This window comes from Phodopus roborovskii, unplaced genomic scaffold, assembly GCF_943737965.1.
Source record: "Phodopus roborovskii unplaced genomic scaffold, PHOROB, whole genome shotgun sequence".
Lineage (NCBI taxonomy): Eukaryota > Metazoa > Chordata > Mammalia > Rodentia > Cricetidae > Phodopus > Phodopus roborovskii.
The window spans coordinates 9,628,739-9,654,694 of record NW_026126618.1 but is presented as its reverse complement, the minus strand read 5'-3'; the positions used below and the strand labels follow the sequence as shown (position 1 = coordinate 9,654,694).

At 42.0% G+C, this 25,956-nt stretch overlaps 1 protein-coding gene across 1 annotated transcript in view; it reads right to left on the bottom strand.

The window, feature by feature from the left end:
* The window catches only part of Poc1b (POC1 centriolar protein B), a 90,507-nt gene that overhangs the window by 4,994 nt on the left and 59,557 nt on the right, over positions 1 to 25,956 (bottom strand). Inside the window, exon 10 of the mRNA XM_051206371.1 lies at positions 24,137 to 24,217. Within this exon, the coding sequence (XP_051062328.1) occupies positions 24,137 to 24,217 (81 nt within the window). The remainder of the gene's footprint in view (positions 1 to 24,136; positions 24,218 to 25,956) is intronic.

Genomic DNA, 25,956 nt, shown 5'->3' with positions numbered 1-25,956 from the left:
AACTGAATGGAAAGACACTTCATATCCTATGCTCACAGATCTGAAAATGAACACCGTTAAGATGCTAACACTGGCCAGGTGTGGTGGCGAATGCCTGTAATCCCAGCACCTGGAAGACTGAGACTGGAGGGCCACAAGTTTCACTACAGCCTGGACTAGCTACATACTGAGATTCTGACATGAAAAATAGCTGTCCCCCCAACACTGGTGAAGGCACTCAGGGCAATCCTTACCAAACTGCCAGCCCTTTTTGTCTTTGCTTTCTCTGTGTAACAGCCTTAGCTGTCCTGGAACTCGCTCTGTAGACCAGGCTAGTCTCAAATTCAAAGAGATCCACCTGCCTGTCTCCTGAGTGCTGGGATTAAAGGTATGCACCACCACAACCTGGCTCCAACTACTTTCCTTTACAGAAAGTTTAAGGTGACCTTAAAATTCACACAGAAGTGTAAAGAACCCACAGAGCTAAAATAGCAGGAGAAAAGAGCCAGACAACATATTGCAAACAGAAAATGTTACCAGCAAATTACAGTCCCTGATGCGGTGTTGAGCTAGGATGTAGCACAATGGTAAGGTTCATGTCTGGTATGTGGCTGGCCCTGTGTTTTGATCCCTAGCACCTTCAAAAGATTCACAGACCAACACGACAGATTTGACAGGTCAAAAATAAACCCATATATTAACATATGGTCAACTGATTTCAGACCACTGCCAAGAAAACTTATTTTGGAAAACAAAAGATGCTGGGGAAACTAGGTACACTTAAAGGAATAAATTTGTAGCTTTACTCCACGCCATATACAATATTAACTCAACAAAGGTCAGAGACTTAAATAGAAGAGCTAAAACTATAAAACTGGTCAAGGTCAGGAAAATTTAGCTCTGTTTCCTTCTACAAGTTTTATAGTTGACTCTGCTACATGGCAATTGTTTTTGGCCACATTCATGGCTATCATGGGATGCATGTGGCCTGGCTTAGATATTCCTGAACTAGACAAAATTTCTTTATGTACAATATCAAAGTCAAGATGACAAAATAATAACTACATTGGACTTTATCATTTGTATGTCTAAGATACCATCAAGATAGCAAAAAACAAATGGAAGAAAACATCTTTGGATCAAATACTTGATAAATAACTTGTACATAGACACAAAGACTTGCAATTCAACTATTAAAGATATATAATCTAATTAAAATGGACAGAATGTTTGAATATACATTTATCTAATGATACGTAAATAGCCAATAAGCTCACAAGCATACGTTGAACTCCATCAGCAACAGCAAATCAAACTACAAGGACATTTACTTCACATGCACTAAGATGGCTGAAATAAATGATACACAATAATAAGTGTGTGTTGGGGGGGTCGGTGCTGAGAACCTGGAACCCTCAGACACTGCTGGTGGGACTGTAAAAATGTAGACATTGGGAAACATTCAATTGAAACACAGAATTACCATATGACTTAGCAATCCCATTCTTAGATATAAACCCAAGTTTATAGTAAAAACATATCCATACAAGCTTGTGTTAGGAACAATCCAAATGTCCAGTGCTGTGATAATAAAGAAATACTATGATTATTTGTTCATAAGGATCGGCTGCTGAATAGTTTCATAACACAGATGAACCTTCTAAGCATTGAGATACATTAAAGAAACTAGACACTGAAGGCTACCTATTACATAATACTCTTTATATAAGACAGTCAAAATGGGAGAGTATGATAATATACTAAAATCAGTGGTTGCCGGGGCTAAATGCAAAGGAAAATAAAGAGACACTGGCAACACACACGGTAGTGATAAAAATGTTCTTAAAGTTCCAAAATTAGTCATAGCAGGGCTCAAGAGACGGGAAGCAGTTATGACCACTGACTACTAGAGGACCTGGGGTTCAATTCCTAGCACCCACAAGGTGGCTCACAACCATTTGTAACTCCTGTGCCTGTGGAAGCTGTATGGGTGTGGTGCACATTCTTACAAAATGCCCACACACCTCAAAATAGATAATTTAAAAATCAGTCATAGTAGCATAACTTAGTGAATTTATTAGATAATAGTGAAAGGCACGTGTCAAAAGAGTCAATTTTATAGTATATAAATTCCCTCATTAGAACACAAGTATAATACATGCCTCAGAGTTTTTGGGTGTCCCCCCATCTTAAATCCAGGGGTCAGGGGTTCTTGGCTGAGGTCTCTCTGGGTATTTCTGTTGATAAGGTGATACGTGGAGCTTGCTGCAAGTTTTTCCGCACACCAGCTGAGCTCACCCTCTCAAGGACCCCACAGGTAGACTCAGATAGCTTCGATGGCCTTCTCTGGTGTCCCAGCAAGGCTGAGTCCTTTCTGACTTCCAAAGTTTACTCTCAGTTTTCAAAGCAAGGAAACAGATGCTGAGCAGCTAAACAGCCTGCCCAAGGACATACATGTCGGAAAGAACCAAGGTTAAGCCTAAAAGATGCTAAAGCTCTCCACATGCCAAACTTTAGGACAAGGCTTCCCACGATACTCTACTATTTTTCAGGAAAGTGAAACTTTCAGATTTCCATCTCATAAAATACAACAATTCACTGTTTGTCAAAAATAATAAAAATAAACCAGAAATCCACTATTATCATCAGCTAAGGTGAGGCCAAGAGCTCTGTGTACTCTAAGGTCTCAACTTAATTACTACAGCAATTCAATCAATGGAGTTGGGCCATACCATTAGTAGGAAAAGAGAGGGGTAAATGACTTAGGAACATAGAAAGTCAAAGCAATAAAGGAACTCCAATAGAGTCTTGTTTGGAGAAAGAAAACAAACAGATTACTATCACAGAATGTATGGGCATGACAAGAGAAGGAAGAAAAAAACCTATCAATCCCCATGCCAAACATCAGTCAACTGATATCTGTATTTCCATCAAAGGAACCAGAGCCTACATATCAGCTGATTCGTCCCTACCAACCAATCCTGCCTTTGCTTCCTGAGTAGAGGAGAAGGATGAGATGCGCACATCATAAATTAACAATAAATTATGTTACCATCAAATTGAAAAGAAGCCATATGTAAGATGCTGTGCTGACAAAGGTCACCAAATGAATCTATGGTACCTCATCTTCCCAAACATTCCTGGTAATGTTTGGTGTAAATGCATAGAGGGCTCTACATCACACCGAATATCTGCCTGTGACAAACATGGCTAGAGCTGAGGGAGCAGAAAACAGAAGACCTTACGACTGAAGAAAGGACACGGCTGTGGAAGGTTCACAAGGAAGCCATCACGCTCCACTCGTCCCCTCTAGTGCTGACATGTGAACAGTGGGGACAGCAAACGCCATCTTCCTGCAGCACAAGGAGCATGCCACACTTGGCACTTCCTTGGCAATGTCTCCAATTCTCCACTTTATGGAAGAAGGCGCCAGGGCAGTCTCCAGTCTAAGAAGTTCTCCTTTGGAGAAGAAACCTACCGTCTCTAAAAAACAACTTGGCAAACAATGCGGCCTAGGCAACGTCCAGACTGAACTGGAGGAGCTCCAAGATCAAGATCCCTGACTGTGGTTAAAAGGACCCATTTTCACTTAACAAAAAATAAATAAATAAATAAATAAATAAATAAATAAATAAATAAATATAAAAAAATAGAGGAAAAGAACAAAGCTGCTACTCGATGTGGACAACCCTGAAAGTCACATTCTGTAGACATATGTCCACCAATTCTTTAAAGGCATTATCACTTACAATAGCTGATACAAATTTAAAACATTTAATTTACATTGTATGTATGTGCATGGGCATCTGTGTGGATTTATGTGGGCTTTGTGGGCAGAAGCCTACAGAGGCCAGAAGACTTCAGGTCCCTCAGAACTGGAATTATAGATGACTGTGAACCTGGGTCCTCTGCATGAGCAATAAGCATGTCTAACTGTTGAGTCATCTCTCCAGCCCCAATATATATATTAATTTTAATTGTCCTGAAGTGAGCATCAGGAGTCTTTATCTTACACACGGAGGTGGCAAATCTCATTTGAACACAGGGTTTGCCGTTACAGCAATTCTGACTAGCCAGCTTGTTCTGGGATCGCCTGCCTATGTGTTCTAAGTGCTGGAATTACACGGGAGGGGCCATCACACCCAGCTGGCATTTATGTGGGTTCTGGGGATCCAAACTCTGGTCTCCTTGCTTACGCAGCACGCACTTTAACTCTGCAGTCATCTCTCTTGCCTTGATGGGAACTATTAAGCATAAGGAAAGCGTAGATAACACAGGCTGGTACAGGTGTACCAATTCATTAATAGGCAAGGTGGCATTAGCAGACACCCTCCTTCCCCCCCCCCCCCGGGCTTTTAGGAAGTGATTTTAAGTGAGACCAGCCAACCTGGTCAGGCAAATTCAGACACTTTGGTGTTGGAAGAGTAGACAGGGAAACAATGAACCCAGCTGGAGTTGTGTGTGTGTGTTTCTTTCTTTTTTCTTTTCTTTTCTTTTTTTTTTTTTTTTTTTTTTTTTTTTTTTTTTTTTGTGGGTAAGCACAAAAGAAGGACAAAGAGTCAAGAGCAGGGATGTAAAGGAACCCAGCAATCTAAGCTGCCCAAATAGACACACAGACACAGGGGACCAGCAATGAAAAGGCAGGAAGTGTGGTGGCTAGAGTCTCTTGGGGGTGGGGGCCTATGCATCATCAGATGGGAGGGGAAGGGCAGAAGTGGTGGTCTCGGTGGGAGGCATCTGTGCAGAGTTTCCCATCAGCACCAAGCCTGTCACCGAGCTCCTCTGAGAACCCTGACAAAGGCAGGATGACTGTCCTTTAAAGGATGACTCCCACTCAACATGTGACTCTTTTCCTAAGATCAAAGCCAGGCTGACCAAAGTGGACGGGAAGCCAGAGGAAGAGCAGTGGCCTCCCCTGCTCAACTGGTCACAGGGTGAACACGGAGAATCCATACTCAGTCTTTAACATTCTCAGAACCCTAGCCTGCGTACTTTGAACAGGAAATCACATGATTTATGTTTTATTATCTATACAGTGTACTACATAATCTTGCAAAAAACGACCCATCTGATCAAGTCTGATGGGCTTCAGTTATTTCTAGCATAAAAATTCGACAAGGCTAAGACAACCACACTCAACCATGATGGATAATCTTCAATGTTAACTTCATAGGGTTTAGAATCACCTTGACATTAGCCTCTGGGCAAGTCTGTCAGGAATTATCTAGATTCGGCCAATAGACGGAGAAGCTGGGTGGCAGCATTCCATGGGCTGGGGTCCTGGATTGAATAAAAAGGAGGAAGCGAGTTGATCCCAAGTATTCAGTGCTTACAACTTGGGCGCTCTCTCTTCTGAATCAAGCCTAAACTAGAGCCGCTGCACACAGATGCTTTCTCAGTATTCCCTGCGAGGTGACGAGCATCTTCACATTATGACCGCCCTACCACGATGGACTGCACTCTCAGCCTCAAAGCCAAAACAGACTCCTCTTTCCTTAAGTTACCTTTGTTGAGACAACAAAACAAGTAAAAAAATACAGCAACAAAACCTACCAACCAGTCAGCCAGCTAAATAAACACATATACAAAACCAGAAGAACACAAAAGCTTTTGGTATAAAGTTTTATGGAGGATTTGAAAAACACATCCCTTATGAAGATGTCAGCTAGGATTATCTGAATGATTTTGGTTCTTTGGAAACAGTTGAGGACACACATCCAGTACTGCCATAGTTTCTAATCATTATTTTTATTTCTATGGAAATTGATCTATTTTGAAGATATGAATGTGTAGAATACTAATACAAATGAGATTTATATAAAGAGATAGAGAGAGAGAACATAAAAGAGGGAGCCATTATTGGTTTGAAGAGAAAACTGAACCTAAAGAAAAGTCTAGAGACCGACAAGACTGACCCCATCTAACAATTTGAGCAACAGTGGAAAGGCTACCATAAATGCCCTTCCCAGATAATGAGATCAACAACTAACTTATCCATGGAGCCCTCATCTAATACCTGTTGGAAACAGAAGCAAACACCCATACCTAAACACTGAATCCAGATGCAGACAGAGAGGACAAGACCAGGTTGCGGAAACACATAGAGACAGCTTACCTGAACAAGGAGGAGCTAACGGGCCCCCCAGACTGATAGCTGGGACTCCAGCATAGGACGGATTCAGGCCCCCCTGAATATGGGTCTCAGCCAGAAGGACTGAGCAGTCTAAGGGACCTCAGACAGTGGGACCAAGATGTATCCTGGTGCACAAAAGGACCTTGCAAACACATCCCCCATGGAGGGATAACTGCCTTAACCTAGAGACAGGAGAGAAGTCCTAGTCCCTACTTCAAATGACTTGACAGATTTACATGACCCCACCTGGATGGCAGACATAAAGCAAAAGATACCCAGCCTATAATCCATAACACCAGAAAAGCTAGAACTCTCTTCCAGAAACAGATGGAAGCAGATGTCGAAATCCACAACTAACCATTGGGATGAACTCTTGGGACGAACTTCTGGAGTACAATCGAAGTGAGGAATGAGTGATAATATGAACAAAGGAGTCAAGCTCCACATTCCGGAGAAATGCACAGAATCAGCTGATCCAAGCTAGTGAGAGATCCCTGACTCAGGTCTGACATAAGATCGAACAAAACTCCCTTAATATAGGTGACAATGGTGCAGCTGGAACAATCTATGAGGCCACTGGCAGTGAGTCCAAGATCTAACGCTAATGCACACACTGACTTAGTGGAGTCTGTTCTATATGAGAGTTACCTTGTTCAGCCTAGACACGGGGATGTGGGGGGGGAGAGGGGCCTTGGTCCCGCCTCAGTGAGATGATGGGACAGACTTAGTAGACTTCCTAGGGGAGGCCTCACCATTTCCCAGGAGCAGATGGGAGGTGGTGGTGGGAGGTAGGGGGGGAGTGGGAAGAAAGGAGGGTAGAACTGGGGTTGGGAAGTAAAAATAAATTAATGAAAAAAAAATGTGAAGTTTGTCAGCTGAAACCCTCATAAGAAAAAAAAAATAACCTCATACTTTCACTTATCACTTCATGATTGAGAAAACACAGACTCTATTACCAGTTCCTCAATGGAAGATCTATTTTCGAATGGCCCACCCGGACTTGGAAAGCTGTGCCACAGCAAACAGCCCTTAATTAATGACTTGAGCCCTGACTACCACATCTGGGGATGGGGACAGAGGCAGTGATGGAAACAGACTCCAAGCTCTCCCTTCCGAATTGACAGCAAGCTACAAGGGCTGCAGATGTTTGCTTTCTCAATATTCCGGGCAAGTGTGACAGCAATAAAGCTTCCTTGCCAGTTCAAAGGAACAATAGATGACCACTACTTTTTGCTACTATTAAACTTCAAAGGGCATTCAGAGTAAGAAATCACACTTCATCTCTCTTTTACAAAGAATTTCACAAGAATAGGAAACATAAATTTCATATATATCATATATATACACATAATATATATAGATATATACATACACATAGTGTATATATACATATACATATACATGTGTATATAATGTGTATGGCAAAAGTGTATAGTTATCTTTCACTGTTTTAAAAAGGTATATATAGATGCAGAGTGGTGGAATGCTTGCCTAAAATGACTCAAGTTCTAGGTTTGATTCCCTACGAATGCAAAAAAGTCAGTTAAACAATGGTGCCTGCTGTTCTTCCAGAAAATCTGAGTTCAGGACCCACCATCTAAGTCAAGACTCAAAACCACCTGTAACTCCAGCTCCAGAGGGTCTGATGCCCTCTTTTGTCTTCTGCTGGCACCTGCACACACACACACACACACACACACACACACACACACACAACTAATTAATTAAAATATACATCTTGAAACTGATATTACTTTTACCAAGATACTTTATATTAAACTAAGTTATACACTAGAAAGAATGGTGAGGGGACAGGGCTGGAGGGGCGGGGCTCGGGAAGCCACAGCTGGTTTAATTTCATTCCTATCATGTCTCAGAGAACTGATCTGTTCACCCTTGAGAATGCAAGCAGGCCACAGTACTCCACTCCAGCACTAATTAATATTCCTCTATGCAACATAGATCCTTGCTGTTCTGTAATAGGTAACGGCTGCTTTCTTTTGTAAAGTTCCAGCTATGCTTTTAAAAACCCAATGGAAATCATATGGAATAACAAACACCACTCTCTCAGCACAGAAACCAGTGTGTACCTTCCCTGACTGCGCCCTTTCCCCCTTACATTATTACAAATCCCTGTCTGTCAATCTAACTCAGTCCTTTGTCACTCACAGACTTTCCTACTAGACCGTCAGTCACATAGTATGGTGTAACATAGGGATTTCTAATAGTTTTAGTAGTCTGTATTAGTTAGACTGTCCACAGCTATGAATACAACTCTATCACTGACCAAGGTGACTTACAGAAGGAAGCGTGTTATGGGGACTTCCAGTTCCCGAGGGACAAGGGTCCATCACTGCCATGGCAGCAAGTATTACAGCAGGCGTGGTGTTGAAGTAGCAGCTGAGAACCCACATCTCAGTCTACAAACAGGATCCACAAGCAAAGACAGAGGGACACTGCGAATGGAGTGTCTCTTTGGAAATCTCAAAGCCCGGCCCCGCTGACACACCTCCTCCAACAACAAACAAAGCCACACCTCCTCACTCTTGCCAAACAGTTCTACCAACGGGGGACCAAGTTTTCAGACATATGAGCCTGGGGGGCCGCTCTCATTCATACCATCACCTGCCCAACAGTATTCCAGTAACTAAGGAAGGCACATCGTGTTTCCCTTCTAGTAATTGCTAACCAACAACACATGCTAGGCTGAGTTTTCTTGTAGACGTCTCCTGTGTGCAGATGAGATGTCTCTAGAGTTGAACCGTTGTCAGTGTTAGCAAATGCTGTTCAGTGTGGTGGAATCAGCTCGCTCTTCGAGTCTCTCATCTACAAAGATATTTAATTATTCCAGGTATAAATTTCTGCCTAACATAGGCAGGAATCCATGTCATGGCCTTAATATCACTGTGTATTTCTTTGGTTACTGGTGAGTTGAGTATATTCAATGTGTACATTAATAAATTCTATACATGTGCCAATTTGTTCTTTTGCGGTGTGTTAAAAATATTTTATGTGTTTTTGAAATGAAAATATAATTACATTGTTTTCTCTATTCTGTTTGTTTCTTCTCTTTAGCTTTTCCCATGTACCTGCTTTCCCCTTGCTTTTAAATTCATACTTTTAAATTCATGTCTTTAATTGTTGTTACACACACACACAGCTAAATATATAAATACAATTTGCTTAGTCTGTGTAAAGTTACTTGTGTATATATGATTTCAGGGCTGACCACTTGGTGTTGGGACAGCCAACTGGTGAGCTCAGACCATTTCCTTAGTTACCTATAAGTCTTTGTCTAGGGTTCAGGTTCCATTTGATTTCCCCCTTCCATGTTAACATGTATATTGGTGTCACTCTTGTGCAGGTCATGTTGAGGCAGCTACGTTGGTGAGAATTCATTGGTGTAGCTTCCCTAGCATTTTTGCAAACGGAAATCTCACAGCAGATTTCCTGGTCCTCTGGCTTTTACAGTCTTTCTGCCCACTTGTGTGCTAGGATCCCTCAGCCTTAAGGAGGAAGTTGTGTTGTAGATTTCTCAGTTAGGTCTTGGCAGCACACGACCAGTCACTCATTCTCTGCATTTCGTTTGGCTGTGGTTTTTCTATAATGGTCTCTGTCTGCTGCAAAGAGACATTTCATTGCTGAGGGACTTTGCTAAGTTTTAATGGGTTTATTTCTATCTTTCCCAGTGTTGGTTTAAGAGCACTCTATACTCGTCCTCTGTTCTTTATGTGCACGATGCACTTAATATTCTGGTTTGTTTTCATTTTTATCCTATAAGTGTTTGTCTTGGGGGTGTTTATCTGTTTGTTGTTTTGAGATTTTTTTTTTTCCTGAGGAACAATCATGCCTCAAACTTGTGATCCTCCTGTTATGATTATCATGAGCCCATGTTGTGAGTCCTGGCATAGGCATCACACCAAGGGTTTATTGTTTGTTTGTTTTTGAGACAGGATTTCTTTCTGTATCAGCCCTGGCTGTCCTGAAACTCACTCTGTAGATCAGGCTGCTCTTGAACTCTCAGAGATCTGCCTGCCTCTGCCTCTGCCTCTGCCTCTGCCTCTGGCAGTTTTAGCTCTTTAGTTTTGTATATACATATTAAAATTCACTCGTGAAGGTTCTTCAAAAATGTTACTGGTCTGATTAATTAGAACTGCTTCATATTTACAAATTGATCTGGGGGAGAATTGACAGTTACATGTTATCCTGACATGGCAGCTGTTACGGTAGTATGTCACTATACACTATGAAGATGTGTCTTTGCCAAGATGCCTTCTGATTGGTTTACTAAAGAGCTGAATGGTCATTAGATAGACAGGAAGAGACTAGGCAGAACTTCCTGGCAAAGAGAGAGGAAGAGGAGATAAATTTAGGTACAAGAGAGCCGACAGATGACTCAGCGAGGAAATAATCGGGGCAAGATGGAAGAGGTTAAAAAGCCACATGGCAAAATGTAGATTAATATAAGTGAGGAAAAACCCGCCTACAGGTAGCCATTCTAATAGTGTCTGAATCATTTCAATGAGTTCTAAGGAAAAGAGCATGCCACCATCCATTTTGTATCCTGCTATGTATATCATAGAAAGCCAGCCAAACCAACAGCTCAAAGCATGCCTTTAAAAAAAGAACAGAAAAAAATCTATCATCTTATGAATGTAAAGTTTACTGAAGATGCATTTTTGAAACATTAGTTTAGGCTTGCTTAATCACTGAGAAAAGTAATATTGGTTATTCTTACAAGACACTATTTGCTGTTTATCAAAACTTCCCATGCCAAAGTTAGCAAAGTATGTTAAGTCATGAGGTAATTCTTAAAAGACACACAGATCAATTAATGTAGCCATTCAGCCACCAGGAAGGTTATTTCCCTGTTGTAAAGGACACGATGCATGTTTGGTCCCCACAGTCTTCTCCAGACGGGTTCTCAATTTCACTCACTGTAAGCTGCCCAGTCTCTGGGCTCCAGTCTGTTTTGGTTCTTACCACACTAAGCAGGATGGTCTCTGCACGAGCTCCTTCTTCCCACCTCGCTCATCTCATCTCCCGCTGAAGCTTAGGCTAGCCCTTCTCAAACTCTAATATGCACAAGTCTCGGGGCTCTGGGTAAAAGGTGTCAGCTGATTTGGTTAAACCTGGGGTGAGGCTGCCTCTTCAATAAGATCTCCTATGATGCTCAGGGCAACCATCCCGTGGTCAGTGTGGAGGAACAATGCTCCAGCTCTCAGGACACTGCCTCGCAGGAGAACCGGCTCTGAGGTCAGCTGGTGCTTCAGATTCACCTTCCTGTGGGCTCATGACACATTCCCCGATAGTTCTTGTTCACCGCTGTAATCCAGTCCAGTCCCCAACCCCCCACTAACCTAGTGTCTGGCTGGTTGTCTCTTGTGAGATGAATACCATCCACTGAATCAGTCCCTGACTTAGGCTGAGTCACCTTCCTCCACGAAGCTGACACCACAGGTCCATTGCCCTAAAATCTTAGCAACCACCCAACTCCAGCTCATCTTCGGTTAACACTCAAGGTATTTTCTGACTCTGCCGATATTCACTCATTGGGGGTTTAAGAGCAATGGCCACAGGCCTGTTTGATTTGCTACATGTTGACTTCTCTACTCTCACAGGCTAGTTGGCACTAGTACAGCCTACTAGTACTCCAGCCAGGCACAGGAGAAGCAGGAAAAAAAAAATCAAACAAATAAAACAACAACAAAAAGCACATGCCAGTCACTGCTGTCAGATCCAAATCTACACCTTAGTGGGAAGGATGGCTCAGAGGAGGGCAGAAGCAGGAGGAAGAGATACACATTGAGAACATCCTTACTTTTTGTCATTATTAAAAAAAAAAAAAAAAAAAAAAGATTGCTTAAGCCAGGTGTGGTGGTGCAAGCAATCCCAGCATTTACAAGGAAGAGACAGGTGAATCTCTTTGAGTTCAAGGCCAGCCTGTTAGACCATAGCAAGCTGCAGGCAGCAAAATCTACAATGAGATTCTGCCTCAAAATAACAGCAACAACATCCATACAGATATTAAAAAAAAAAAAAAAAAACCTGATCTAAATAAAAACATTGCTGAAATTCTTACAAAATTCATTTTTCCTCATATTTAGAAATAAAAGGACTGGCTAAAATGCTATAGGCAAATTATAGGTTAGCAGCTGAGTAGAAAGACTCGAGCTTCTGAATAAAGTAAGTTGCGGTAGGGGGTATAGTACAAGAGTTTAAGTGTACAAAGCATACAACAGGGAGAGGCAACAGAGTTCCTGCCAAGAGAAGTGCCAAAGCAAAAGCTAAAAATAAACAAGCATATGCACAAACATGTGCATAGTTTGGATGTAAAGCCCAGAACCATCATATCCTTTGACTAATACATGAGTAACGGCAATGGTCACATTTAGTATCAGAAGGGAACAGCTCTTGACAATTAAATATATCAATGCATTATCTGAGAAAACACCACTGGTCTCGAAATCAGAAGTTTTCAATACATCCTCACTACAACGGCTTGTGGTTTACTTTTGAAATCAATATTAAAACGACTTCATACAGTCTAACAATTTGGTAGACTTGTTGACATGTTCAATTAAAAATAAATCTGGACTGGGGTTGGAGAGATGACTTAATGGTTCAGTTCTCAGCAACCACACGGTGGCTCACAACCATCTATAGTTTAAAAGATCTGATGCCCTCTTCTGGCTGACCTGTCTGTCTGTCTGTCTGTCTGTCTGTCTGTCTGTCTATCTGTTTGAGACAGTGTTTCTCTGTGTAGCTCTAGTTGTCTGGAGCTCACTTTGTAGACCAGGCTAGTCCTGAACTCAGATCTACCAGCCTCTGCCTCCTAAGTGCTGAGATTAAAGGCGTGGTGTCACCACTGCCCATTGAATTTAATTTAATTGTGTATCAGTGAGATTGTTTTTCCCCTGGATGGGAGTGGGGGAATGCTCCTGACACATTAAGTATCCAAAGTGTAAGACAGAAGAACACCAGATGTAAATGATTACTAGAAAAGTATAGAACAAAATAAAATTTAAAGTACTGTCAATAGGGACTAGCAAGATGGTCCAGCTGCCAAGACTGTGGAGCTGACTTTGATTCCTAAACCCATAATGTGGACGAAAGAACTACTACAGACTATCCTCTGGCCTCCACTCATGGATTATATTCACTCCAACACACACACACACACACACACACACACACACACACACACACACACACGAGTTAGGGTCAGGGTTAGGGTTAACGGAACACATCAGTATATAATGAACTGTACAAACATACACAGTTTCTTCTGGAAGCACAAATCTGGAAGACTGTATTTTTTAGACAAATGTTTCTTCAGCTGACATTCCCAAGTACACAACTTTATCTTAATGATGAATTCACAGTTCTGCTAAAAAATAAGGAGTTATTTTAATTATGTATGACCTCAACATTTTATAAATTATTGTCCCCCATGCATACTTCCAATTTTGGAGTATCATTTAGTCAACATTAGCAAATGCCTGATGTTAGATGACATTTAATAAGCAGAGTTACTAATCCAGCCTTATTCTTTACCAGACTACAGTGAAGAAACACATACTTGGTTAAAGAACGAGAGGAAGGAAACAAAAATTAAGATTCTTAATGACAAGGTAGGTGGCCAAGGTCTTAACTGTTTGGGGAGTAAGGATAAAAGTCCAGTCCAGGGCTTACTTGTCCTAGCTGCATAACTCTGGGCAAACTGCCTGATCGCTTTAAGATGCGCAAACGGCCTGACCTCTTTGAGACTGATTTGGGCAATGAGAGAATCTCTGTGGATGCTTACGTAGGGAGGTATAATAGTAGCAGTACACGAAAAATGAGCCATTTTTATTGGGACCACAGGAATGTGCTGAGAACACATATGAATCTATGTAGTAAAGCTATTAAATACTCATCTGTAATACTTCATTCCCGGATGAGTGGCACACGCTATTAAAATTGGCAATTATTCTCAAATTATCTTATAAGCCGAATGCTAAGCCAAGAGGTGCTCTGGTGGGGTGTTTTCTGGGAACTGGCAAGTAATCCTTAAGTTTACATAGGTGAAGAAAGGGTAAGGACATTTTAAAGCTACAATTAAAGCATTAGAGAAGATCAAACAGGAGACAGAGCTGAAGGTCATTAAAGAGAAAATATATTAGCGAATATAATTCAAATAAGTAAAAAAAGGTGCACCAAGGGCATGTTTTAAATGATCAATCTGCAGCTGATGACTAAATCACTATTTCTAAAATTTAAAAATCTGTTATTAAAAATAAAACTTTAAAAATAATAGAGATGCATTATGGAGTTTGAGAGGAATTTCTGTAGAGTTGAAACAAATCATAAAGATAAAACAATCATTCCCCAAATGTCAATACAGCTATCAAGAGTCAAGACGGAAATGATAAATGAGGAAAGCATGTTTGTAGCTTCCAGCAAAAGGTCAATGTTGTGAATTAAAATGACTTAGAGACCAATTTTTAAATGAACAAAACAATAGATAAATCAGAAAAATATTTTTTAAAAAAAAAAAAGGCAGCCTGAGAAGCATGGATGAATCTCTAAAAATGAAATTAACCTGGCAATACTTCCTGTTTGAAATTAACTTGGTAATACTTCCTATGTATCACAATATAAACGCTTGGCTAGGACGATGGCTGAGCAGGTAAAGGCACTTGTCCCTGAGCCTGACAACCCGAAGACAGAGTGGAAAAAAAGAACTCTTATGTTTGTCTCCATATGCACACATGCAAGTTCTGCCATAAACCTAAGGGAGTTGGCTGTGAGACTGTGTCTCCTGGGAATGCCGGAAGCTACACCCATAAAGTCTCACCAACACGATTGCCCAAACATGAGCGGGACAAGGACAACACTCACGGCCATGTCAGAGTGGACAGGGAAAAAGTCCCAAGGCCTCAGAACTACTGGCAACTGAGACATGCGGAGCATGTCTTCCCCAGGGAAGAACACACCAACTGGGTGTCCCGCACCAAAGGTCAGCCCTGAAAACAAATGCGTAAGTAACATTATGCAGACTGAGCAGGTGATATTCAGGAATATAAACGTGTACACACACGCACGTGATAACCATCAGTAAAAGAGGGCTAAATGGGAGGGTTTGGAGGGAGGATGTGAGGGCTGGGAATGGATTCCAGTTTCCGCTTAACTGCTGAGCCATCTCTCCAGCCACCAGAAAATTCTCTATTGCTACTGAGAGGAAATATATGTACACATATTTTAGAGTGAAATTAATGCCCTGAAGCTCCTTTTAAAAGTTTCTATCCTCTGGCCCAATAGAGCCTCATACAGTACGGAGTGTATTTCTTGGTACCATATCTTTGGAACTGTTCTGTGAGGCAGACTGGCACTTCTGCAAATCACAGCAGATTCCCCTCAGGCTTTGTGAATGGGAGCCGTGAGATGGGGACCCCAGGTCAGTGTAGCAGAGACTTCCTTGCCTGCTCGCTCTTCCCGTCAACCTCTTCTCAGCACCAATTCTGTTCGACCCTGGGTATTTTCAGTGTTAGTTGACCATCAACACCGAAGGTCCCAGTACCTTCAGTGTCTGTCCGCTAGCTCCCAACCAGGAAGACAAGGCCTCTACTTCAAGCTTTTAGATTCTAATGATCCTCTTCCTGGGTGAACAATGTCTGCTTCTGGCGAGGTAAAACATCTGTTTGTTGGATGAGGGCACACATGTGTCTTCTAATTTTTTAAAAAAATTATCATTTATTCTTTATAGAATATAAAAACTGCTGTTTGTAAAAGCATATGCCTGCCACACAGTGATTAAAAGCACGTATTCTAAAGTCAAGTAGAAGTAAGAATCCAGCTTCATTATTTGCTGACTAGATGGCCTGGGGCAAATTTCACAGATGAGGTTAACATATGATAGATAGAAGGCATGGAGAAGGAATTTTAATGAATAGATAAACACACTTTCCACTGTTACAAAATTAAGATTATATGTATGTATGTATGTATGTATGTATGTATGTATGTATATTTACAAGTTCTTCATATGATGTCTGGAGGATTTTCACTTGTGACATAGAAAAATGCAATTTTTGTTCCTTAAACTTTATTTTGAAACAGTTTCAACTTAGGGAACTGTTGCCATAAAAACAGTAACAGAGCAACAGCAATAATAATAACAATGTAGATCCTCTAATTTTGTTACAACTGTCATGTAGCTATAAATCTACACTGGTAAGTAAGTCCCCTCCCCCAATCTCCTGACAAGTTGGTGGAATTGTGGCCTTCCCCTGCACTACGACAATCTATGTTCTAACGAGAAGACTTTCCCTAACATAACCACAGCACTCACTATTATGAAAGCCAGTAACCAACATTGGCCTTCTCACCTAAAATTCAGTCTACATTGAAATTTTGTCAATTTCCACCCTTTGGTTGTGCAGTTGAACCCAGTCCTCAGCTAAGACAGGCTGTTGTCAGTCAGATGTATAGCAGTGTTCTATAGATAGATTTGTCTACCCGGCCAGGACCAAACAGAGATTCACATTAGACACATAATATTCCATCTGCAGACACCCTATCCTTTGTCTAACGAGTGTCTTTTAAAGGACAACTGTTTTATGTTCTTTTCTTGCTGCTGTTGTTCTAAAGTGCTGGGTAAGCATTCCTGTATAGAGATCTTTGTATATTTATATCTTACCCTTCGTTTAGGGTGACTTACTATGTATCACTCCGTCTAGCAGAACAGCATAAGCTCAAATGGCAAAAACTTAACCCAAGGAACTCCTTACAGAGGTCTGGAAGTTTTGTGAAGATAGAGAGAGCTGGGAAGTAGGATGAAATGGTACATACACTGATAATGACATTTTAAAGGTCAGGGACCATAGGAAGGGGACTGGATCGTTACATACTAGACACTCAGAGGGCCCTTGTGAACTAAAACACTTTGTTCCTAAGGAGGGAAGGGGAGTGTTCATTAAAAAGGCATTTTAGAGAGGAGGAGGAAATGCCTGACATTCTTTCTCCATGTCCTCTTCAACCTAAAACAAACAGTAAAGAATCTTGCCACTAGAAACACAAAAACTCACCAAAAAATTGCAGTGATTTGGAAAAAAAAGTTTTAAGGTGCATGTAAACCGGAGTCTTATCATTATCTCAAGTGAAGGAAAAGGAATTAGGAAAAATGAAGTCAAACTACTCTGAAATACGTTAGATGTAAAAATCAAATGAAATAAGTCAGAAGTTTAAGTAAGTATTGGGACTGGCTCGTTGGTTCAGCAACATGGTTCCTTATGTGTGCTTGGGGACGTGCGCTTATGTGCCGTCTATCGTCTTCTATGATGTCTGACTGTCCCAAGAGTAGAAAGGAACTGGAAGGAGACTGGTAGTAGCCCGAATAGCAAGATTATGAGGTTGTGAATGTCTCGGAAGCCCCAGGATTTCACAGCCTGTAACTTCATGGAGAACCAAGGACTGGCGCGTACTATAGCAAACTCACTATGCCCACCCATTGTCAAAGAAGGATCAGAGCCAACTCACTTCAGTAACTCAGACCCTGACGGCGCAGTGCACAGGAGGGGTAAAAGTAAGGTCACTTGATGCCACAGCTCCACAGATGGCCTTGCATTCTCTGGGTGACAGCCAGGAGAAGAGCATTTTCAGAGAGCTACCCCAAGTCATTAATCTCCTGTGTGAGCCCTCTGCTGCTCTTACATTCCTCAGGGTGCTTGTCCTCTCATCCCAGAGGATGTTGCCCTTCCACAGGAAGAGGAAGGAACCAGTTGTCACTGGATGTGTGGGCTGAGAGCTGCGGGCATTTTCCGCATGCCTTTGCCTCAGCTGTGGGAACTGGGGACTCAGCTTGGATTCTCAGGCAGAGGGGAGCTGGCGGTGTGGCCGGGGCAGAGTCACGGCTTAGAAACACAGGAAGTCAAGAAGCAGAACTAAGATCTGCAGCATCAACACCACCAGAGCCCAGAAATGTGCTAGTTTCTAAAGGGATTTGTGATACTTATTCACTAGGCTAGGCAGCCGATAGCGTATTATAAAGAATCCTTTTGTATAGTTTCCTGTTACAGTAAGAATGCACTTAACAGAGAAAAAGAAACCACTATTGTCATCAGTAGTAAAGAAAAAGAAACAAGTACTATCTAACTAGGACAGTTTATATAGATTTGATTCGTATACAATTTTTGGTAAATTCATTAAATCTTTCCCCATGACTTTGAAACATAAAGTATCTCAAATTAGCATTTGGGGGCGGGCTATGCCTGAATGAAATAACCTGGACTTATGATTCTACTGAAGGACAGGTTAATGTAGGTGGAAAAGATGATCCTGGCCTGCACCATTCCCTTCACAGAGAAATGAATTGAAGACGAAAACATGCGAGCTCGTTCAGAAAACAAGGTGCCATGTTCCTTTACCACACTAAACAGTTCTGGTGTTGGAGCTTTAAAATCAATCTCCAAGTACACAAGGGAAAGTCGAGTTTCACACTGAAAAAGTTAGTAGTCTCCCTAACGTGTGGCTGTGGTGTTCTTAAAGAACAAGGATCTAACTGATTTGGCAACTTCCCCCGCCTCTGGTTCTTCTGTTTTAAAGATGGGATCTGAGGAGCTAGAAGACATGTTCTTACTTCGGACAGGAGCCCCGGGAAGATGCAATTTTTCCCTCCTTTATGCACTCTGTTTCCTCAATGCCTTTGACAATTCAGTTGTTTCACATATTTCAATTTTATAAAGAGGACTAAGCTAAAGAGATTTCTTAAATCCTTTAAAATTCCCCTGCTATTCCTACCAAGCACCACCCTCGAATCTAACGTTCAATATCACTGTATAACTCTAATGCATTTTCTATTGGATGAAATAAAGGCCTTTAATGTAAGGAAGCTACACGGAGGGAGGCAGCTGCTAACAGTCAGTCCAGCCTGGGTCCCACAGTCACCTGTGGTGTACGAGTAGGACGCAGACACTCAGGACCACTGAGATGGAGCTAAAAACACAAACCTGCCTGCTTATTATGAGCCACTAGAACATCTGGCTTTAGAAATCATATATGCTAGCCGGGTGGTGGTGGCGCATGCCTTTAATCGCCAGTGCTCTTAACCACTGGGCCACATCCCCAGGCTGCACGTGCATTTTAAGCTGTCAAAGTTATACATTTTAGTTTAGAGACATTTAAGTTTGCAGACACTGTGTTCTTTCAAACAAGTCTTTGCTTACATAAGCAGTTAGGAACTGAAATAACTCCGAACAAGTTACACAATGTTGTCTGGTAACCAGGATGTACTGTTGCCACAACACCCATGGAAATACTCTGTGTGCAAGTCTACTCTCCCTGTGTCCACATATGTGTCAATACAACACTGTTTTCTAGGTAGCATGTGTCATCTGGTTCATATAAGTGGGCAACTTTTCCCTTCCCTTGAATAGGCTGATGGCAAAAATCTTTGCAAAGGAGAAATATGACTCTAACTGACATTGAGCTGTGTACTTCCTGAAGTCACAGAGACAGCAAAGAACCTCTTTTCCCTGGTTCTAGAATTCAAGACAAGAAAACCACAATTATTTTTCTCTTCATGGCTCTTTGTCAAAAGAGGCTGAGCCAGAAGATATGCCCAGCTGCCCTTAGATTATTCAGGGCTACACCTTACTGTCCCCTGGGAGAGGAGATAGGGAATCCCACAGCCGACATCCAATCTGTCAGGAAATCCTCTTGGCTCAACCTTCAAAATGTCTTCCGAGCCCTGCCATCCGTTACCACATCCTCTGAGCCTGCCTGTGTCAGGCCACCAGTGCCCAAGGCGGTTTCCTTCCTTTTCTAGTTACTGCCCTTGTTCCCATTCTACTACAGTACTTCCTTCCTCAAAGGGCACCTGCCATGTGATACCTCTCTCTCTCTCTCCCCCTCCCTCCCTCCCTCCCTCCCTCCCTCTCTCTCTCTCTCTCTCCCTCTCTCTCTCTGTTTCTCTGTGTAACAGTCCTGGAGCTCATTTTGTACACCAGGCTGATCTTGAACTCACAGAGATCCACCTGCTTCTGCCTCCCAAGTGCTTGGGACTAAAGGTGTGCGCCACCATGCCCAGCATAACTGTTGACTTGACCACATGCCTGCATCCTCTTGCTATTGTCCAAAGCCTTCAATGCTTCTCCTCACTTCCTACCACATCATATTTTTAGTCTGACTTGCTGTTTCCCTGACTAGGATGAAGGATAGAGCTTTTCTGGGCAGGCTCTAATCGATTGCTTTCTCTCGTTTCTTTAAAACTGAGAATGGGGACCAGTACAAACTATCTCCTTGATAAATATTTACTGAGGGACATGGATGTATATGAGTGGGCATTCTTTCAGGATTCTGTCACATCTGCCATCTGCTGGGTAAGGCAATGTAAAGGACCCAAACTAGCCAGGTGTGGAGGGAAAAGGCCGAGCGAGTTTAAGTTCACCGAGAACTACAAAGCCACACCTCAGGAGGGGAGGAAAGGAAGTGTGCGTGCGTGCGTGCGTGCATGCGTGTGTGTGCATGTGTATCAGGGAGGAAAGACGTCTGGAAGTAAATTACTGTGCATTTTATTATCATGGTGCACATTTTCAAAACTTTTAAGGGAATATACTAAACTTTGCTTTGCATACCTGAAATCCTAGCCATCTCTGCTCAGGCTGAGGGCTGATTTCTCCTGCAAAAGTCCTCTATTACTGTCTCAGGTGACTAAGAATCTCTTCAGGGACACTGCCCTTACCAACATGTTATTGGAAAGTCTCTATACTTGACATCAAGAACCCTGAGGCTGGTGCTTGTTCCCTCCAAAGCTGGCTGATTTTCCACGACTCTCTCTGAGGCTCATTTTTGTTGCTGTTGTTGTTTTGTTTGTTTGTTTGTTTGTTTTGTTTTGTTTTTTGGTGAACAGCTCACAGCACTGCACAGTCTGACTTTTTTTTTTTTTTTTTTCTTTCAGCAATGTAACTTTAACTTCTCGGTTTATTATAAAGAAATAATTTGACCTGAATTGCTGTCCCCACCTCTAAAGAAAGACATACATGTTACATTTACACTCCGCATCATGGCTGGGATAAAGAGAAAGTATAAAGACTGTCTCAGCTTTTGAGAAGAATCCAGTGTTTGGGCAATCAGAAGAACAACTCTAAGAGTGCTAACCTTGAATTTTTGTTCATCTACATGTAGGACAGACAATAAAACTAATGCACTAAAACTTAAGACCAATTCACCTAAAGGTAATAAGCTTCTCCCCCGACCCCCCAACCCCTGCCCCCTGCCCTCCTGTGTGTCCCTGCAGGTGGAAGCATTCAGGTAAATGTGCAGACCAGAGATCAAATTCAAGTGCCATTCTCAGAAGCCATCCACTGTCTTCTGAGAAGACAGACTGGCCTGGAACTTGCCAACTAGGAGAGACCATGCAGTCAGAGAGCCCCGAGGATCCACAGATCTAGCCTCTCCTCTGCCCGGAATTACTGGCTGTTACCTCCATGCCCAGTTTATACATGGGTTTTGGGAATGCAGACCCTCCTACTTACATGGCCTATACTTTACAGAAGGAGCCATCTCTTTAGTCCCAACAGATGCCTTCAGTGTTAATCATATTCGACAAGAGTGGTGAAGAGAATCTAGGGCACCCTGTGTAGTTATGGTAGATGGCAAATACTAAATGCCTAAGTACAATCTTTTTTTTTTTTTTTTTTTTTTTTTTTTTTTGAGACAGGGTTTCTCTGTCTAGAACTCTGTCATAGAACTCACTCTATAGACCAGGCTGGCCTAAAACTCCCAGAGATCCACCTGGCTTAGCCTCCAGAGGGCTGGGATTAAAGGTGTGCACCACCACTACCCCCACCACCCAGATTATCTTTTCCTAGTACAATCTTGTCTGTGTTAGGGATGGAATCCAGGAGTTTAAACATGCTAGCCAAACCTCAACGGCTGAGCCATATTCCAGCCATCCCTAACTCACAGTTTGATGGCAGAACCTTGGTCTAGGTTTATGAAAATACTGAGTCAAACCAGGATCCCGAAGAAAAGATTCTTTAAAAGGCCAGAAAACTATATAGTAAGACACTTGATACAATCAAAATAAAGATTAAGGCATTTGAGGAGATCAACATTTTAAAACCATGTCTATATGATAGCCACCACCAATCTTTTGCTGAGAGACTTTTTTTTTTGGTGGTGGTGGGGGGGAGTAGAGGATACAACTAAGCTTTAAAAATACAGAATGGTAACATCTTATTTTGACTCCCAAATATATCAAAATTTCTACCAGGCATTAGAGACAGAAGTGTAAACCACAAAGACACCAACCGTTACACTGCATGCCTGGAGGATAGCTAAGTCTCACTTTCGGGTGCCTTCCATGTTCGAGTCGAGTGCCTATGACACACATCCACAGCCCTTCATCTTCTGGCACAATCTTACTATCTAATTCAGGGTGGTCTGGGACTCAAAACCCTCCTCCTCTGACTCCCAATCCTAAGATTAGAGATGTGTGCCACAGGGCTTGGCATCACTACTTTTCAAGTCAACCACCGGCAATGTTTCTTGTCAAGTGAAGTCATTTATGTTGTACCAGCTTTGTTACAAAAATGCAGTTTCACATAATTCAGGCTCCCTTCTTGTGGATAATGAATGCAGTATTCGATCTTGTTTGTGCTTTATAGCAACTGTCAATCTTGGCATGTTTGTTACCCAGCACTCCTTTTCAGAGTCTTACTAGTAAACTAGTTGATGCTGGTATCTCCGGGTTACCGCCAAGGGATAGACAGACACCCTTTTGCCCTAGCTGGTCACAGGCCCATCTTTCACAGCAAACTTGAGGATGCTGAGAGCCCTCAAGCCACGAGTCTTTGCAAAGTTTAAAGGGTGCTCGCAGAGAGCTTGTGTCTCAGTAAGTAGAACAAAAAGTTTCTAGGACAGGAACATTAAACTTCAGTCTGCCGGATGTGTCACAAGGAGGGAGCCCATGCTACAATCTACCTAGGGCAAAACACTCAACTCACTGGAATGCATAAGGTCAAGGGCATATGTTGTAACAAACCCATTGAAGCCTTACGATGGGGAAAACACTGTGGCAAACACTGGGGCAAGTTTTAGAGAGCTCGTCAATGCTTACTTTGACACGTCATTCACTCATGCAGAAATGCTGAGGGTTTATATGCTGGAGCCCTTTAAGTGCACAGGCCAGCTCCACCGGGGGAAGCCCGGCTTTCGCTCTGGTAATGAGCTCCCGGTTGCCACCATGTGGTTCCTGTTACCACTACCTCTCATGAGAACATGTCCTCTGCTGGGCACTAATGCTGAGAGGGCTCTTCGAAAGTGGAGTGTTTCCTGGTGCAGGCAGAACTCCTCTGCAGTTGATACTATTACGGGCAACTACGCTAGTCACTGTATCAGGCTGTGCTTCACCTACAATATGGAACTACATGGCCAGCTCAGGAGCAGGATTGTTGAAGACAACGCTGTCCTTCCGGTTCTTATAGCAAGGCTTGTGCAATCAACTCGGGGACCGGTGATTTGCGTACAAGAGTGAGCAGACTCAGAAGCAAAAGGCTCAAGCTGATTCTGAAGCCTAAAGGCACCCAGCATGTAGAATATCAGATCATTTTTATAAGCAACACTGCAAATATTAGGGATACTTTATTTCTGGGTAATCCATCAAAAGACTAAGAAAAACAAAAGAGAGGAACTGCTGACCTTAGAGCTTCTAAAAGCAAATCCAGAAGGCAAGCATGCAGGTAGTCTATGAAAGCAGTGTAACGCCCCAGGGGCAGGGGCAGGGGCAGGGGCAGGGGCAGGGGCAGGGAGGAGGAGGGAATCAGCCTGAGTTTAAGGTCTTCAAAGGAAAAGCTGTTCTGGGAAGGGTTGCTGCTCCTCCTTGTGGCTGTCTAGAAACTTAGAAATGTTGTGTAAAAGCCTTGCTATGCTGAAATGTTAGGCTACCCAACCCACATTTTATCCCCGCCTCACATACATGTTTAAGGAAATAGATTGTGATAAATAATTTAACGCAGCTGAAGTTAAAGAAAAAGTACTTACTGTGGTAGAATCAAAAGAAAAGACATCCACAACAGGGGGAGAAGAACTCTGCAAATCCATTACCTCAAGTTTTGGATTTATCTGTGTGCACACAGAAAATAAATTAATGTGATATTTTCTATCGTAAAAAACCCACAAATACTAGTTGTAAAAAAAAATAGCACTTAATATATTCTAGAAATAAAGCATATATTTGTTGACATGCACACAACTATTGGCAAAATATGAATTCACTAAACCTACTTACTAGTGGACGTGATACTGACTATGTTGAACATAAGCCAGAACTAGTTCTTTTCACAATATAAAAGCAATGCAATTCACCTACAGAGGAATACTAAAGTAGAAGGACCCACCTCAAAAGATGCAGAAAAAAATCCTAGCCAGTACATTAAAAAGAAAAAAAAAAAAAAGAAAAGAAAAGAAAGAAAATGTTAAGATGTAAGAAGCAGAGGAAGGAATAAACTTATTTTAAAAATGGGTGATTACCTATTGGGAAATAAACAGAATCTACTGCTGTGTACTCGGCCCCTCTAAGAGGACCGAAGAACACTGCTAGCCCCAACCAGCACACGACCCAAATGGATTAAAATACAGACAGATCAAAAGATAGCATTGTAGTACTATAAAACTAAAGAAAATTCACCAGGAATTCATGGGAAAGCCTAGAACTTCTGTTGATGTTAAAGAAGTCTCAAGTAAACAGAAAGCTGTACCACAGACAGTTCAGAAGCAAGGTGCATTATAGATGGGAAATAAACACAGTAAGACACATTGGCTACACTAGCTAACAGACAGCGACCAACAGTTCTAAACACTGGCTAGGTACGTGGATCCCTGCTAGGAAGGGTAGGCAGGAAATAAATAGAACCCAAACGTGTTGTCCACACTGTAGACTATTCCAGAATGAACAGGTAAGATCTTTATTATAACCAGAGTCAGAGAATGACATTTGAAAAGCTGCAAAAGCAAACTACGAGGCAAGGTGTGAAAGCATCTGTGATGACACCTGATATGGGAGATCACAATGAGTATCATAAAATTAACACTTAGAAATGGAACAGAGGCGATATTATGGTATCCAACATAAAAGGGGCAGATATCTAAAATCTATACAAAAAGCTTATAGGCGGAAATGTAGAAAACGGAAAGCCCATGGAAAGCAATGTACATGAGCGAGGGCTAATGAGCTTCCGAAGAGGCTCTCGGCAGCATCACGCATGAGAAAAGTGGAAATTAAAAACCACCACTGGAAAAACTGGAGCGTTTGATCCGTCAGCAATGCCCAGCGCTTTGTAACAGCACGGACCGTGAACCACACTGTGGGGAAGCCGAGTCACTGACATCCACACAGCGGTGAACTATGAGCAGAACACAGCTCTGAACAACATACAAACGTGTCAGTTCATAGTATATGCACATCTCAAGGTTTTTATATGAAATGAAAAGGCTGCTAACAGAAAAAAACAAAACGAAACTCAATACGGTCCAGTTTACCCAAAAGTTCCTGGCCATTCAAAGCGAAACAATATTTAATTACAGAATTGGAAATATGTATGTAGTAAAAGTAGAGAAAAGGGAATGGTTTTCTGGACTAGCACTGAGGGAAGTTGTTTCTAAATTCAAAAGCCCCAAAACATCCCAAATAAAACCCACTCACCCTCAATACAAAGACGTGAACCAAGGACAATAAGGATGGCAGAACTTTCTAGCAAATCTACCAGCACGCAGCACACTTAGGGCCCAGAAGGAAACTCTAGCCGATTGCTCAGTGACAGGACATTTATGAAGGACATACAGCTTAACAGGACTTCTTCACA